A 17,302-nucleotide genomic window follows, 5' to 3' on the forward strand; every position below is an offset into this window, starting at 1 on the left:
CAGAGATCCTCCTCATCCTTCCCCCGCAAGCATGCTCTCCGCCAGCCAGCGTTTGCAGCTCCTCTCCAGCAATGCACAGCAGCTGCTCAGGGCAGCAGAGAACATACAATTGCATGCCAAGCGCCTTCCCAAAGACACAGAGTATTCTGATACCCGAATTAAACCATATTTAATCGCTTGTTTGCAAATGCACAGCAGCTGCTCAGGGCAGCAGAGACCATACAGTTGCATGCCAAGCGCCTTCCCAAAGACACAGAGTATTCTGATACCCGAATTAAACCATATTTAATCGCTTGTTTGCAAACGTAGCTGTTTCTGTGTGCACCTAAGGACCCCTCTCATGTAAGAATTCCTTTTTTGTTCTTACTCCCACAGTTGCTTAGAGTAATTTTACTACATGGAACTCATGTAAGCCATTCACTGCTTCCTTTCCTCGAAGTAGTGCCACACTACATACTACACACTACAAGTGCACCTGTACAGTATTTTTCCCCCGTGTGTAGAAAAAGTAGCTAGGGGGAAGTGGATGTGGAGATTGACAGCCCAATCCTATGCATGTCTACTCAGAAGTAAGTTCATCTTTAAGGGGGAAGCACGTAAAAAATATTTTATTTCTCCAATAAAAAATGGTTTAAAAATAAATAAAAAATAAATAAGTAAAAGATTAACAAGTTGTGAGTTCCTGCACCTTTTTTTTTTTACAAAAAAAGCACTGACTAAATGTCCACCTTTCGCAAAACAAGTACACAGTAGATATGTACCGTTCACCAGCTAATGCAAGAGGTGTGTAGCTCTTTACGTGTCAGCAATTTATCCATCTTAGGTACCTGGTTTTGTTTCTTCTTTCCATCTAGTAATCCCAGACACACTCTCTGCTACCATGAAGCCACAGACTCTGATCCGAGATCAAGGAGATTCATTAGAACTCAGTTGTGAGGTATCAGCAGCAACAGTCCAACACACCCATCTCTCTGTTGCCTGGTACCTTCTTCAAGGAGATGGGGATAGCCAGCGCCAGATGATTCTTTCTCTGTCCAGAGATTTTGTCTTGCTTCCAGGATCATCCTACACTCAGCGGTTTGCCAAAGGAGACATCAGGCTAGATAAAATTGACAGCAGAATGTATAAATTGTTGATTGTCAAAATACAGCCTGCAGACCAAGGGGAAATGTACTGTGAAGCAGTGGAGTGGATTCAAGATCCTGACAAAACTTGGAAAGATATTACTCGGAAGCAGACAAGCAAAGCATCGCTGACTGTCAGAAGTCTGGGTAAGCTCCATGTATTTCACCAGTTGTTTTCCATATCAAAGAGGCTAGCATCAACCTGAGAGTGAGGGGCCATTGCGCATAGTTCCTAGAAAATTGCTTTATTTATTTAAAATTATTTGCCACTTTTCTGTCCCTAAAGGGACCATCAAAGCAGTCCCAATTAATTCATTTTTGCCCAGTCCACAGGTGTACATATTTGGTGCGTATATGCAGTGTTGGGCAGCAATGGCTTAAACAATACAACCTTCAGAAAAAATATATAAACTTCCAAAAAGAAATGAAGAATTTATTTGTTTATCCATTTTATTCTGATACTCTGATGCAGCCTGGACAGGTTTTGGGGATTGAAAGGGACAGTTTAATGATGTGCCTGATTGGCTGCACCCACTAGGCAAGAAGACTGCCCCTCCCCCTTCAAGCATACTGTTTCACTTTGCATAATCAGGAGGTGGAGTGGTGGTTTGACCCTTGCATGCAATTTAAATCCAACTTTTTGTACTATTTAAATTGCATGCGAGGGGTTTAGGCAACCTACCTCCCATGCAATTATGTGGTTGGAGAGAGGTGGGGGAATCACATCTATCACACAGCGGACAGGGCCTGTCAGATGTATTGTCCAAGCCAGCTCAAAATGTGAGTACAGCAGAGGTCTCTTTGTATTCTGTTATAGTGGTAATAAGTAGCCTTTTACATAAATCAGTTGGGCCTTTTCTTTTGTCAGGTCATAAATTCCCCTCTACACTGCAAGTCAGACTCTTTTTACTCCCCAATGAGTAAGCTAAACCAGTAGAAAAGACCACAGACCCCCTCACTGTAACTGAAACACATCCTACAGTTTATTGATTTATGGGAGAAATAGCAAAGTCCATGTAAAATAAAGATACTAATCTTTGCAAATAAAGATACTAAAAACAAGTGAAATTCACAAAGAAGCCAACATACCGTAAGCCATCAAAATAATAAATTGAGCTACACACAGTACAGTAGAACCAAATAATAATATTTTGCAAAAGCCACCTAAACCCCTCCTACTGTGTACTTAAAGCCAAAAGCTTGCTAATTTAGTTTCAGACTGCAATCTCAGACGTTTTATTCAGAAAACAAACCCTACTGAATGTAATAAGATTCATCCCTGCGCAAAACTGCTCAGGATGACATTAGAGGTTCCCTAATTTAACCTAATAAGTCCTCTCCCCCCCCCCCAGTTAAATAATCAAGATCATAGCTACCACATGTGCCTGAATCTCTCAAGATTGATGGGTGAAAAAAGATTAATAATCCACAAAAATAACCCAAAAATGAAGGTTAGTTTTTTAAAAAATGGTTCTTATAAGAAAAGAAAACAGTTAGATTTCAAAAGCAAGAAAAGGGAAAAAATATATTGGCAAAATAAATCCTTAAGGGATTTATTAAAAGGTAAAATGAAAGTCTGTCCACGTTCTTAGAAGGACCAGGGAAATGCTGACTGAAAACAAGAATTAACCTAAGAATGGGAGAAAAGGCCAGAAGAAGAAGCACTCCTTTTCCTTGTACCCACATTCTTGTACCTTTTTTCACGCCCACACCTCATTCTTTTGTGTGTGTGTGTCAAAGACAAGCATAAGGCATGAAACTGGCCAAAGAACATATGGGATTAAGCAGAAAAATAAGTTTAGGCTTATTTCTTTCACTGCTATACAGTACATGTTACAGCTTGTGCTTCTGCAGCTGAAATATGCCTAAGAAATGGGAGAAAGCTGGTTGCTGGGAAGCAGTGCAGAACCAAACCCACCTTTCTTCCTTTACCTTCAGCTATGTCTGGTTCTGCTTTGCTTCAATACCGATGGCTTTGATAGATCATAAAAAGCAGCACAAAGCTTTGGGAAAGGAAGAGAGATAAAGGGGAGATAAAAGGAGACTTAGAGATGGCAGAGAAATTAAATGAGTTCTTTGCATCTGTCTTCACGGCAGAAGACCTCGGGCAGATACCGCTGCCCGAACGGCCCCTCCTGACCGAGGAGTTAAGTCAGATAGAGGTTAAAAGAGAAGATGTTTCAGACCTCATTGATAAATTAAAGATCAATAAGTCACCGGGCCCTGATGGCATACACCCAAGGGTTATTAAGGAATTGAAGAATGAAGTTGCAGATCTCTTGACTAAGGTATGCAACTTGTCCCTCAAAACAGCCACGGTACCAGAAGATTGGAGGATAGCAAATGTCACGCCTATTTTTAAAAAGGGAAAGAGGGGGGACCCGGGAAACTATAGGCCGGTCAGCCTAACATCCATACCGGGTAAGATGGTGGAATGCCTCATCAAAGATAGGATCTCAAAACACATAGACAAACAGGCCTTGCTGAGGGAGAGTCAGCATGGCTTCTGTAAGGGTAAGTCTTGCCTCACGAACCTTATAGAATTCTTTGAAAAGGTCAACAGGCATGTGGATGCGGGAGAACCCGTGGACATTATATATCTGGACTTTCAGAAGGCGTTTGACACGGTCCCTCACCAAAGGCTACTGAAAAAACTCCACAGTCAGGGAATTAGAGGACAGGTCCTCTCGTGGATTGAGAACTGGTTGGAGGCCAGGAAGCAGAGAGTGGGTGTCAATGGGCAATTTTCACAATGGAGAGAGGTGAAAAGCGGTGTGCCCCAAGGATCTGTCCTGGGACCGGTGCTTTTCAACCTCTTCATAAATGACCTGGAGACAGGGTTGAGCAGTGAATTGGCTAAGTTTGCAGACGACACCAAACTTTTCCGAGTGGTGAAGACCAGAAGTGATTGTGAGGAGCTCCAGAAGGATCTCTCCAGACTGGCAGAATGGGCAGCAAAATGGCAGATGCGCTTCAATGTCAGTAAGTGTAAAGTCATGCACATTGGGGCAAAAAATCAAAACTTTAGATATAGGCTGATGGGTTCTGAGCTGTCTGTGACAGATCAGGAGAGAGATCTTGGGGTGGTGGTGGACAGGTCGATGAAAGTGTCGACCCAATGTGCGGCGGCAGTGAAGAAGGCCAATTCTATGCTTGGGATCATTAGGAAGGGTATTGAGAACAAAACGGCTAATATTATAATGCCGTTGTACAAATCGATGGTAAGGCCACACCTGGAGTATTGTGTCCAGTTCTGGTCGCCGCATCTCAAAAAAGACATAGTGGAAATGGAGAAGGTGCAAAAGAGAGCGACTAAGCTGATTACGGGGCTGGGGCACCTTCCTTATGAGGAAAGGCTACGGCGTTTGGGCCTCTTCAGCCTAGAAAAGAGACGCTTGAGGGGGGACATGATTGAGACATACAAAATTATGCAGGGGATGGACAGAGTGGATAGGGAGATGCTCTTTACACTCTCACATAATACCAGAACCAGGGGACATCCACTAAAATTGAGTGTTGGGCGGGTTAGGACAGACAAAAGAAAATATTTCTTTACTCAGCGCGTGGTCAGTCTGTGGAACTCCTTGCCACAGGATGTGGTGCTGGCGTCTAGCCTAGACGCCTTTAAAAGGGGATTGGACGAGTTTCTGGAGGAAAAATCCATTATGGGGTACAAGCCATGATGTGTATGCGCAACCTCCTGATTTTAGGAATGGGTTAAGTCAGAATGCCAGATGTAGGGGAGAGCACCAGGACGAGGTCTCTTGTTATCTGGTGTGCTCCCTGGGGCATTTGGTGGGCCGCTGTGAGATACAGGAAGCTGGACTAGATGGGCCTATGGCCTGATCCAGTGGGGCTGTTCTTATGTTCTTATGTTCTTAAGAGAAGGACCCAGAGAAGAGAAGGACTCTCTCTAGCCCAGTCATTGCCAAGCAGTGCTTGGATCTTTCCACAGCACAGCTGTGTGTTAGAGGTGTATGGAAGTACTAATACAGCACAGCCAGGCTGGGTTCCATGATTGGCATGAAGGCACATTTCCCTCTTGTCTGTCATCAGACCTTTCCACAAAATCCTATCCACCAGTGGCATATGAGATCGGGGCATTAGGTTCCTACACCCAAAACTCCCTAGTTTTCTAACAGTTTAAATCATGCATCTTGTCATCTAACATTTATTAAAAGGTTTAAATCCTTGTCCTCCTTGTCCCCCAATGAGTCTCGGTTTGTTAAATTACTATCTGTTGAGTTCTGTTGTGATGCCTGGCCTGGTAACAGCAACACAGAAGAGGGAATGTGGTGCCTGCCCAAGGGGGATGCAACAGGAATTAAGTAGCACCATTTAGAAACGCTGTATACAAGATCTGAAAGAGAGGGGTCCTCGCAACCCACTCCTGGATTCGAATGGGCTGGTTTTAAGTGCCACATGGTTCATGTAAGCAAGGCATTCAGCTAATATTTGTGAATGGTAAATGTTTGTTCAGGATTTCTGCCCCTGAATTATTTATGTCCCCTGCATTCAGAGCCTTGGATAATTTATGTAGAGTAAGCAATTACTAGCTTGGCTCTGATTGGCGACAGTCTTTAGATGCAAGTAAAAGAACTATGCCATTTCACAAATAGTGGAGAAGACTGCTTTGCTGTCAGACTCTCCCCTCCAAAACTGCATTAGAGAATCACTTTGGTGGCTTACTGAGGAAAGGCTTCACTAATCCATCCCTGCCCACGCTTCATCCTCTTTTTGGTAACTGTAGGGACCTTTATGATAAGTGCAGACCAAATTATTTCAACCAAGATAGCATTGGTTCACCTCATTGTTAGCTTTTGTATGTTTTATATAGGTTTCATTCTTTCATCCTCCCTGTTCTTCTTCTTCTTTTTTCCCCCCAAAATCATTAACAGAAGTAATTTCCACTTTCCTTTTGCCCTTGCCCATCACCACCACCAAGAAGATATTTCAGTTTGTATTTGGATTGCAATGGAAATGAACAGAATAAAAATCACCAGTTAATAACCTCCTACAGTAGTTCTGAGAATCTTTTTGGAGACATTTAAGTCTGGTTTTCTGAAAGATGTCTCAGTGAAGGATTCATCTGATAGATGGTGATATAAAGTATGTTAGGAACTTCAAAGCATTGTCCTTACATAGAGAACCTTATTGAAAGGGCATGATTCAAAGCAGACAGTTTTTCCCATACTCTGCTTTTAGACATTAAACCCTGCTTTTTGTTTTTCTGGCCCACTTATCAAGCCCTTACTCACCATCCTTCCCTCAGTCTGCTGGGGGTTTGGGTACTCCAGTTTGAGAAATCAGGGTCTAGATTAGACCCTAGATTAGACTGGGTCTAATCTAAATAGGGCACATTTTGTGAACATTTCTTTTTCATGCACAGCATCTTCTTTTGTTGGGGAAGAATGGGGACAAAAATCTATGCAATGTTGCAATGTCCTCCCCTAAACATAATTCAGTGTCTTCACAACACTAATAGCCAAACTTAGCTATTAGGTCCTAGGAAGAAGACTAATGTAGGAGAGGAATTCTGCCAAAGAAACAATCATTCAGGGCTGTGAAAAGGGTCAACAAGCTACAGAAATGGTTTTATGCCCCTCATTTAGAACACTTAGAGCCCAATCTTAACATACCTCAGCATTGGCGCTGAACTCCAGCACCAGAGCTGGGTGTCACAAATGTGCTGTAAGGCCTGGCCTGTCTGCAACACCCTGAGTCAGCACTGGCGCTGGCCCAGCACCAATTGGCACTAAGCTCAGCACCAGACGGATGTTGCCCAGAGCACTTTAGGAGATCTGGGCAGTAGTGAGGGCCTTGGAGGCGGGGGGAGGCATTCCAGGGTGGGGAAAGGGCAGGGTGGGGGTGGAACTGGGGTGGGAGGGGGGTTGGACCAGCAGGGCCCTGCTCCACCAGATCCTATGCTCCATGTCAGGCTCAAAAGTCCAACATGGAGCTCCTCCAGTCTGCATCAGCAACAGAGACGACCAATTATGGCCCCTGTGCCCTTACTCAGGGGGAGGGGACAAAAGTCCCCTTTCCCTGAGGAGGCCTCTCATAGCCCCAACGGTGCTGATGGATGCAGCAGCAGCCATTTTGGTACTGCTGCACCCAGCGGAGCCACCAGGGATAGAACTGGGTTGCCTGAGCCTCATAGCCCCCACTTCATACCAAAATTGTCTACCAGTGAATATTTGCTGCAGCCATGATCTAGACACTCCCATTATTGCAACAAAAAAATCAGCTGAGAGGTGTAGTTGAACCTACAGGTTAAATGTGTGTTCATTTTTTTATTTTCACAGATAAAAATGTTGATATTAAAATCTCTGCTGCTGAGACCTCGCTTCTGGAAGGGGAAGTATTGCAGATCAGTTGTTCTTTACAAGGCCAAAATACACAGCACAGATGGTTCCATGTGGTTTGGCTCCATCATGGTACGATGGTGGCAAGCATTGATCAGTATGGGGTCTTGGCCTTTCCAAAGGACGTTGAGGACAGATATCGCCTGGGACATCTTCTAGTGACGAAGCAGAGCAATGACAAGTACATCCTCAGGATAAAGCAGGTGGAACTCCAGGATAAAGGTGTATATAGCTGTAAGGTTTCTGAAATGGAGGAGAATCCCACAGGCTCATTCACTGCTATAGAACAAAGATCTTCATCAGACATCAATATAAACGTGAAGCCTAGAGGTTAGTCACCCCAGTTGGTTTTCTTCCAAATATAATGTGGAAAAAAGCTCCAGAGTTGGGGGTTTATTGATAGTTGGCTGCATTTGCTAGCAAATGATAAACCAAAACCCAATTTTTTAGTGAGAACAGGCAAACAGAAGTATTCTCTATATGACAGCCAGTAGTGAAATTATCCATTCAATAATGATGAGAGACCCCAAATTCTGTAACAAATCACTCATCGCTAAAACCTAATAATAAATTGTGCAAAACAGTTAACTTTAAGATGGTGGGAAGGAAACAGAGTCAAGGATGTTAGGACAGTGGGGAACAGTTAGTGAGGCTCCGGAAGAAGGGTTATGGGTCATGAGGTAAGAAGAAGAAGCTACGTAGGCCTGATCTCTGGAACACCTACAGACATCTTCTCTGGTTTTGAAGATTATGTGAAACCATGCAGAAAGTACATAAAAGGTAACGAGGAGGGGTTAGCAATAATGTGGAAAGGTAATCAACTACAGGTCATGTCTCGTTATCCACTAGGGTTCCATTCCAGAACCTCGAGTGCTGCGGTTTTCAAACTCTCCGGGAGTTTGAAAGCCGCAGTAAGTCCTTGCAGGGGAGGGGAGGGGAGGGCGGCAGCGGGGGCAGTTGCAGGGCAGAGGGACTGGGATGTACTCACCAGTCCCTGCAGCAGCCCTCCCAGGGTGCAGGAAGCCCTGTGCCAGCCGTGCGCCAGCGCCAAACTGAAGCAATTCTGCACCGCCTCTGCAAAACCCAAAGTGGAGCGTGATCACTCTACTTTCATTTTCTGCAGGCTGGGGAGCCCTGCAGACATTGGCGCAGGGCTTCCTGCACCCTGGGAGGGCTGCTGCAGGGACTTGTGTGTGCATCCCAGTCCCTGCAGCACCCTGAGCGATGCAATCCTGGAGATCACATTGTTGCCTTCTCCCCTGTCCCCGCCCCTTAAGGGGAAAGAGGCCAGGGCCCTCAGGCTGGGGTGTCGAGATGCCCTAGATACCATTGCTCTAGTGGATAAAAAAAATTGGTGGATAAAAAAACAGTGGAAAAATAGATTTCAAGACCCACTTCTGAGTTTCTTGCCCTTCCTTTGCTCCTAATAAGGTCCTAATAAGGTTAAATTTAATCCATAGTGTTATGATTGTTGATTCAAGGACTGGAAACCCTAGGCCAGCCCCTTGAATATTCCCTTAACCTTAATCAGGTGGATGAACTTGACCAATGGCACGGAGGATGCCAAACTCAGCAGGGTGCGCTAACCTAGGTGTCTTTGTTTTCACCTGGTGATCCCAGACTCATTCAACATCCCCAGCCTCATTCAACAGAACACAGCGAGGTGATGTTAGGTTGAGGGAGAAAGTAGGTTTTGACTAATCACGGCCTTGCTAATCTTCACAACCAGCCAACACTTTCTTTTAAAGAAAAGAAAGCAAGATAAGTGTGAGTTCTTGGCAGAAGAAAGGGAGAAGCTTCCCTTGACACAGAAGCAGAAACACAGTAGGCTATCATCTAAATCTAAACCTTTGGTTTCACTATTTATATGAGGTGGATAACCATATTTAAAACTTTCTGGATGTTATCCAGAAATTTTCCTGGTTGCTCCCATTATGAAAGGTGTGTTTGGGGTTTAGGGTTTTTTTTTTTTGGGGGGGGGGGGGTGTTGCATGACAGTAATAAATTATTCCATTTTATGAAGGTTTGCAAGGTAAGTGAGTTCCTGTTGGCTGCTCCTTTAGTTAGTTTCAACCTGATATATTGTAAACAGTCTGGGGAAGTCCAGTTGCTGTTACAAAGCAAAGTTTGTCCCAAGTTAGATTTTTTCTTTGCTTCCTTTTGATCACTTTCTCACTTGCTTCATTTATGTTCTCCTTTTCTTATCATCTTTTGATCTTGGGCTATTGGCAGACAACAGAGTGTTGAAAGTGGTTTGTGTGAGACATCTCTTCCTATGGTTACATGCATTTCCTGAGAGCCTCTGGTCAAAGTGGTTTGGCAGGTTTTTGAAACGATATCAAAATCCAGTTTTTCCACCTCTGATAAACAGGTTAATATTGACAGCACAATCTCTCTTTCAAACTGTCTTCAATGCTCTGAAAAATTATCTCCACCTTTGGTTTATAGAATGAGAATAGCTTAGAATGACTTGAATTTCTGCTTCATTGCCTTAACTAAGGATTTCATTCCAAACCCTTCATTATTTGCATATTTTTCTCCCTGAAGTTCTATGCATTCCTTTGCTCCATAATTTCCTGTCCTATTTTTGGTGTGTTTCTTTGGAAGCTCCTCATCTGCATGCTATTTTATTTTCTGGCCACCTGCTGTTGAAAATTTACATGAGGCAACTATGGAGGAATTCTTATAGTGAATGAACAGAAGAAGTTTTTCTAGGGATTTGGGGAAGCTGAGTCCTCATTCTCATGGACATGCCTGCCTGCAGGTTAGGTTTTCTAATTAGGCTTGCCTGGCCATGAAGTGGTTGTTTCCTCATCACTGAAGGCCTTTCATGTCTGTATCACTGCATTGTAGAGACAGATCTTTAAACCATGAAATTTAGTTTGAGAAGATTTCCATTTGCCAAATTAATGATAGCAAAACATGCCTAGTTTTGCAATTCTGGTTTTCCTTTCTCTCACACAGTTATACCTACTGTTCTTGCAATGCCGTCTGATGCAGCTTTCTTTATACTTACCTATCATTTATTTTATTTTCTCTTAAACTCTTAATAATGTGCTCTTTTAAACATAGGAAGTCCAATGTACATTGATTTATTATGCTGTGCAATGTTCCCCTTCGAATTGTCACAAAGGAAGATACATATGGTTAACAGATACACACACACACACACACACACACACACACACACACACAGGTGGAGCCTATTTATCCATGTTAGTTCCGTTCCATGACTTGGCACAATTAACAAAAAACGCGTTCTGCTAAATTCCATAGAGTTACGCAAACACACTGCAGCCTGACACTTCTGGATGGAAGGAAACTAAGGCAGCTGTTCTCAATCCCTTCCCCTTCGCTCCGTACTAAATGTAGGCTAAATCTCATGCTTTGCTTGGTGGGAAGGCTTGCATGTGTCCGTGATTGCCTGCACCATGGGGGGGGGGAGTTGCTTGTGTCAGTGATTGCCTGCACCATGGGGGGGGGATTCGGCAAACACTCCCTGGGTTTTTTAAAGCAATCCCCTCTGTTGCTACCACACCTACCCCTGTGTGTGTGTGAGTGAGAGAGAGAGAGAGAGCTCCACCTCACTGCACGTGTTCTGGTTACACAGGGTTTTCCGCCCCCCTCTTCAGCCTTGGCTGGCTCAGGGGCTCCAGGAATGTTACTGTTCCTTTGCAAGGGGAACCTCTTCCATGGCTCCAGGGCTATTCCCTGCCTGGGCGAGGCGGAGCCTTTTTGCAGTGTTTTGGGCTGCCTGGAAACAGAGCGAGACAACAGCCAGTGCAGGGCAAAGGAAGCAAAGGTGTGTGTGTGACCTTCAGTACCCCCACCCCATTTGAGTTGAGACAAATCCGCAGATAAAAAATCCGTGGATAAATAGGCTGCACCTGTATATCATATCAAGGCTCCGAAAGTGGATACTGATAAAATGGCACTGAGATTCAAGATGTTTAAGACCATTTATAGCCCTCCTTCAATGGATTTCAAACCCCTTTGCAAATATCTTTTCAAGGGTTTATAATCATATTAGTGTCAAAAACAAAGACACAAATTGAAGGGGACTGTTGTAGGCTTCTCAATCATGGTGTCTCCACGAGGCAAGTAATTTGGTGGTCTTAGTTAAGAAAAAGATTAGGAATCCAAAGGGTGCCAGGTAGGAGACGGCCTTTTCACAACTGGATATTTTGCCCTATAACAGAGGTCAGGGTCTCTTACAGATGGGAAAGATAGAAAGATGATTGCACATTTTCCCCTTAAAAATGGATAATTTCTGTATAGGAAAAAATTATGCATACATTTGTATAAATTATGCATAAAACAGTGTTCACTAAGGCCTTCTCGGTAATCACTGGGAATTTTAGTGGGGGGGGGGAAGAGTAGATCTCCTAGGTAAATAGACAGTAACAAAATATTGTATAAGCCTGTTCTGTATGTTTTGTCTTGTTTAGTTTGATTTATTCTTTGACTTTATCCACCACCTTTTGTCTACAGAAAGCCACTTGAAATTGTCTGTGTGGGTCAATAGAGACCACATTGTGGAAGGAGAAGCTTTGACCTTCCACTGCAATGTGAGTGTAACGGATAACTCTCTATCTATGAGCTGGTGGCACATCCAGATTGAAAGAGATCCTCCGGTGCTGATAGCCAGCATGGATCAAGATGGCAGGCTCAAGAAAGGTACTTCCTATTTGGAACGTGCTGCTCATGGTGACCTCAGAGTAGAAAAGGTGGACTCTTCCACGTTTACCTTGACCATCTACAACACTTTAGCCACAGCTGACACCGGGCTTTATCGCTGTGAAGTGACAGAGCGGTACAAGGACCGCAGCTGGAACCACATTCAGGAAATCTCAACAAAAGTGGAATCTCTGGGTAAGGTGACCCTTCTCACACATTCTTCTAGTTATCCTGACTTATAAATATACGCATAATCAGTTCTTGTTATCTGATAGGGTAAGGTTTCTGGAAACCCTAGCTAATTAGCAGATAACGAACCATTGATCCTATGGGATCAATGGGGTTAGGTACAAGGAGTACCCTGTGGAGGGGAGGGAGAAGGGATATCTTCCCTGCCATCAGAAGAATCCAGCCTCAGGAAGCCAGCAGAGTGCCAAAATATATCTGTAAGCTGCAGAGATCTTCCAGAGGCTGCAGGGATCTTCAGAATGGTGCACATGACCAGCGTGGACCCCTTTAAAATTACCAGCAGAAGCTTCCACTGGCCATTTTAAAGAGGTCCTTGCTGGTCACAGGCACCATTCCGAAGGTCCCTGTAGCCTCTGGAAGATCTCTGCATAGCAGATAATGAGAAGAGAGATGCGGATAATGAGAGAAGGTAGCATTGTTTGCGGGGGTGGGCTCGGTAGCTGCATGTCTATATCTGCAGGTACTTTCATGTAGTCTGGAACTAACCAGCCCTAGCCAAAATGCAGACAATGCATTACAGACGCATAGCACTCCCCAGTGCATCATTTCTACTCTCCTAAAAGTGTTCCAGCAGAGCTAGAGTATTTCTGGATCAGCCCAAGGCAATGCATTTGTGAGTGACTCAGAAACAATCCAGGTCAGCATGAGCTGATTCAAGAAAATGGAAGACATGTTTTACAGAGAACTACAATGCTATGTTCTTTGCCCTATCCTGGCAGTGGGACTAACAGCCCAGTCCTGTTCCCTACCATGCTATAGCACACAGCTATACCAACAGGGTTTGTGCTGCATCCTATGGTGGGGAGGGGTGATCAGAAGGCCAACTAGAGGTAAGTAAGCTTCTTTACTTCTAGATAGGCCTTCTCACTGCCTGTGAGTCTTCTTGAACCCATACCAGCTAGTTGTTGGCATGTGTCCAAGGAGTGGAAGAAGTTGGGTGGGCTAGAAAATTGGAGGTAAGATGTCTTTGCCACCAAGATCCATCTCATCCAGGTTGCTCCTGCCTTTCTGACTCTGGGATGCCCCTGAAGCTTCCCCTCCTCACCCCTGCCGCGAAGTCTCCAGAAGCCTTTGGCCATTTGTGCCAGTGACCAGAAGCATACAACACTGTTCCAACTTTCATGCTGCCGCTAAGGACTTTACTCTGGCAGAATGTGAGTTCTGGAAGCAAAAAACCCAGATAGGATTGGTTTGTTACATCTCTAGATAAGCACTGGCTGTAGAGGCAAACAGAAGCCCCCTAGGGGAAAGAAAGTACAGGCATGCACCACTTAACAACAGGCCGCATAACAACGGACCGCATATATGATGGTGGTCAGAGCACAACAAAGAGACTCCTAATGAGGCAATCAGCTCTCCCATAGCCTGCAGCAGAGTGTCCGTTTAAAAAATAAAGGCACTTGATTGGGTCGAATGTTCACTTAACAACCTAATCGCATAACAACAGGGATCGGAGAACGTATGCCTGTCGTTAAGTGGCGCACACTTGTATATCTTAAATTAATATGGATTTTGATAGCAGTTAACTAAATTAACCTAGAGGTTAATGTTAAATACGGGAAGACGGGCTCAAGGGTTCCCTGACATGAATGTTTTGCAGTTTGAATGAACTACTGACAAGGTGTTAAAACAGTGCAAATTATTTTACTCTTTGTTAACAGGACAGAACTTAAACGCTGAACTAATCAGCAGAGATGCAAATGTAAAACTGCATGAAGATTTTGAATTGTTCTGCAGAGTGTCTACTAAGTACATCAGCCACCCTGTGCAGACATCCATCACCTGGCAGTTCCAGCCCAGCTCCAAGTCAGATGGATATCAGCAGGTGGTCAAAGTCACTGCAGGAGGCACCATCGAATGGGGATTGGCCCATTCGCATTTCCAGAAGAAAACCAAGGTCACCAAATCCTTCTCTTTATCCCGGCTCCTAATCCACAGTGCCACGTGGCAGGATGCAGGGATGTACAAGTGTGAAGTAGAAGCCTTGAGAAACATGATATCCTCTAATCCTGTTGAGATAAAGGTAACCAAACCTGGTAGGTGTGTTTTTGCAACCATTTCCTTTGTCAAACCTTTTTTTACCAAAGTACACACCATTGGCTCCTGGCAGCAGGGCTGGCTCAAGAGCTCCTGAAGTGACACCAGTGACATCGCTAGGGGGGAGTGGGTGGTGCGGGCTGCATGGGGTGCCGCCCAAGGGGGGGTGACGCGCACTGGGGGGGTGACACGCTAAAATCATGGTGGTAAGGAATAACCCCATCATGTTATATGCCGTTGGATGTGGAGTTCCCAGCAGAATGCAATGAAAAAACTGGAGTGAAATATCTTCTTTCTATCAAAAGTTATTGGCAAAAAACAATAAACAAAAAATGCATGGAGCCCAACGGAAAGTGAAACTGAGCTGTATCGCACATTTAGATGCGAGTAGGTGCCTTAGTCCTTTGGAAAGGGCAGGCTGAGAGGAATCCAACGACACCAGAAGGGTCATGATCCAATGAATGCAGCCCCCCAAAAACACCCGAGAAGGAGGTCCCTCCATCCAAGCTGGCAAATGTATTGAACCCTATGGAAAGCGAAACTAAGCCAAACTGTCACATTTACTTGCGAGTAAGCAAACGTGCCTTAGCTCGTGGTCAGGACAAGCAAAGGGGAATGTGAGGTCACCAGAATGGTCCCAATCTGATGGGACTGGAGCTCAACAAATGCTCCAGGAGGCAGCATCTTCCCCCCGTAAAAGAATAAGACAGAGGCTTCAGCTGGTAAAGTAAATGTTTTCTATGTTAGACTTGTAAAGCCAGGTGGGTCCTGATAGTGGTATGCTTGAAATATAAGAACATAAATTGAACTGGGTACTGGGTAGGGCTGAAAATAGTAGGGCACAATCCTAACCAGCAGTTATGCCGGTATAGGTGGTGCTGGAGGGTCACAAACGTGCCGTAAAGCACGTTTGCGCCTCCTTAGGTGGGAGCTGCTTCGGAGCATTCAGATGCGCTGACGTGGACAGAGACAGAAGCTGCTGCCGCAGCTCCCGCACCACCGCTTGTGTCAGCGCGAGTGCGCAGACATAAGCAGCAAAGGTAGGCATGGGGGGCGTGGGGAAGGGGCGGGAGGGGGTGTTACTGGGCAGGGGGAGGGTGGGAGAGGGCAGGTCTGGGGGCGGGGCTGGGACCCGGCAGTTATGCCGGACCCCAGTTCCCGTCCCTGGGGCGAGCGGAGCAGCTTCAAGCCGCTCCGCTCTTCTCGGACTTGCGCCACCTCTGGAGGCGGCACAGGTCCGAAGGGATCCATAGGGGCACCCAGCCCTTAACCATGGGTAAGGGGTGTCACGGGGTGGGGCAAGTCCCTTTCCCTTTAAGATGGTTTAGGTTGGGTGTTGGTTAACCAGGTGTAGGGTATTAATATTTAAAGAATAAAACCTGGGCTTGGGTGCCTGAAAACAGAGCAGGGGGAAGGGAGTTTACAGCTATTATAGTGGAAGCAATACTGAGACTTGTAAGATGGTAGTTTTAGCCTCTTTTTAGGTAAGATCTTTCTTGTTTTAAAGCTATTGTGATGCATGTAGAAATGTTTTTATGGAGCAATTGAAGCTCCCTTAAAGCTTTAATAAAAATCTTTTATTTAAAACATTGGGTGCAGTGATTGACCAGGGGCATGTATGATAATGGGACCTGGGGCTTGGAGTAAGCAAAAATAAATAAGCATTGCTCTTGAGGATGGTGGAGGAGGGTTGAGTCCTGGCTGGTTTGGGGGTCTCCCTTGGTCCTTCCCTACCCCAAGGGCAATGTTTGTTACATGGTGGCAGCCAGGGTTCTTAAGTGCCTGATATGGTAAATAGTAGTGGACTCTGCTAAGTGTCTGGCATGGTAATTAGTGGTGGGTACCTCCAGTGGTGAGTTGTTAGGTGGGTGTGGTGAGTCACTGTGTTTGGTTATGTGCACCTGTACCTAACAGAAGGAATAGTGGTGTTGGTCACTTGGAATAGAACTGGGTGGTGCTAACCAATGATACATGGTCCTTGGTCAATTTGCATTGGTTAACATGCATTTTACAGTAGCTGTTTTTTGTTTTGTGGAGTGAGGAATGCAACAAGAGATTAGGACAGATAAGGGAGCTGCTGAAGTAGTCCCAGAAGCGGTGTAGTTTCCTGTCAGTGATCGGGAGTTGTTGTGGAATTTTCCTACACCCAAAACGGAGTACTTGGAGTTTTGTCTGTCCCAGAAGCAAGAAGGTGGTGTAATGATGTCGGCAGTGGACAGTTTGATGCCTACTACTAGTTTGCAAGGGTCAGAGGCCAGAGTACAAATTCTGCAGCAGATGTTGAAAAATCAAATTCAAATGCTAGTCCAGTGGTGGAAATTTGCCAAAGCTACTTTCCCACAGTTGCAATGGCAAGAAAGAGAGATGGAACCAATTAATCATATATCGGAGTTACCAAAAGTGGCATCTGGAATGGATGTGTCTGATTCTGCAAACTGGAGGCAACCAGTGGAGCAGGGGGAATCAGAACCAGTGAAGAAGCTGCATGCCATGGAGTTGGCAAAGGAGAGAATGTGTAAGTCTGGTTTAGACTATACCAAATGTTGGCAACTGAGTGCAGTTTTTACAGAAAAGATGGCAAGTCTGCCTGAGATGCAACTGGAATTTGACTATAAGAACTTTTACAGAAATAGAATGGTTGCTTCTAAGATCCAAGTTGTGGCCCAAGAGAACATAAGTGAAAGTGGGAAGGAGGCTTCCAGGAAAGAAGAGGTTAAACAGATTGTGCTGGGTGCAGGAGAGATGGAGTCTGTGGAAGTGGCTGCAGCTGTTGAGCTATTAGCATTCTCTTCTACTTCTGCTAGGCACAAAGGTACCTCTCAAGGGCTCAGTGAGTTAAAGGAGATAGAG

The 17,302-nt window shown here is 44.9% G+C and overlaps 1 protein-coding gene across 1 annotated transcript in view; it reads left to right on the top strand.

Moving 5' to 3' along the window:
- CD101 (CD101 molecule) overlaps positions 1-17,302 on the top strand; it is a 35,367-nt gene that overhangs the window by 8,277 nt on the left and 9,788 nt on the right. Inside the window, exons 3-6 of the mRNA XM_066621282.1 lie at positions 855-1,275; positions 7,285-7,313; positions 11,981-12,361; positions 14,077-14,451. Coding sequence (XP_066477379.1) covers positions 855-1,275; positions 7,285-7,313; positions 11,981-12,361; positions 14,077-14,451 — 1,206 coding nt within the window. The remainder of the gene's footprint in view (positions 1-854; positions 1,276-7,284; positions 7,314-11,980; positions 12,362-14,076; positions 14,452-17,302) is intronic.

Source organism: Tiliqua scincoides, chromosome 3 (assembly GCF_035046505.1).
Source record: "Tiliqua scincoides isolate rTilSci1 chromosome 3, rTilSci1.hap2, whole genome shotgun sequence".
NCBI classification, from domain to species: Eukaryota; Metazoa; Chordata; class Lepidosauria; order Squamata; family Scincidae; genus Tiliqua; species Tiliqua scincoides.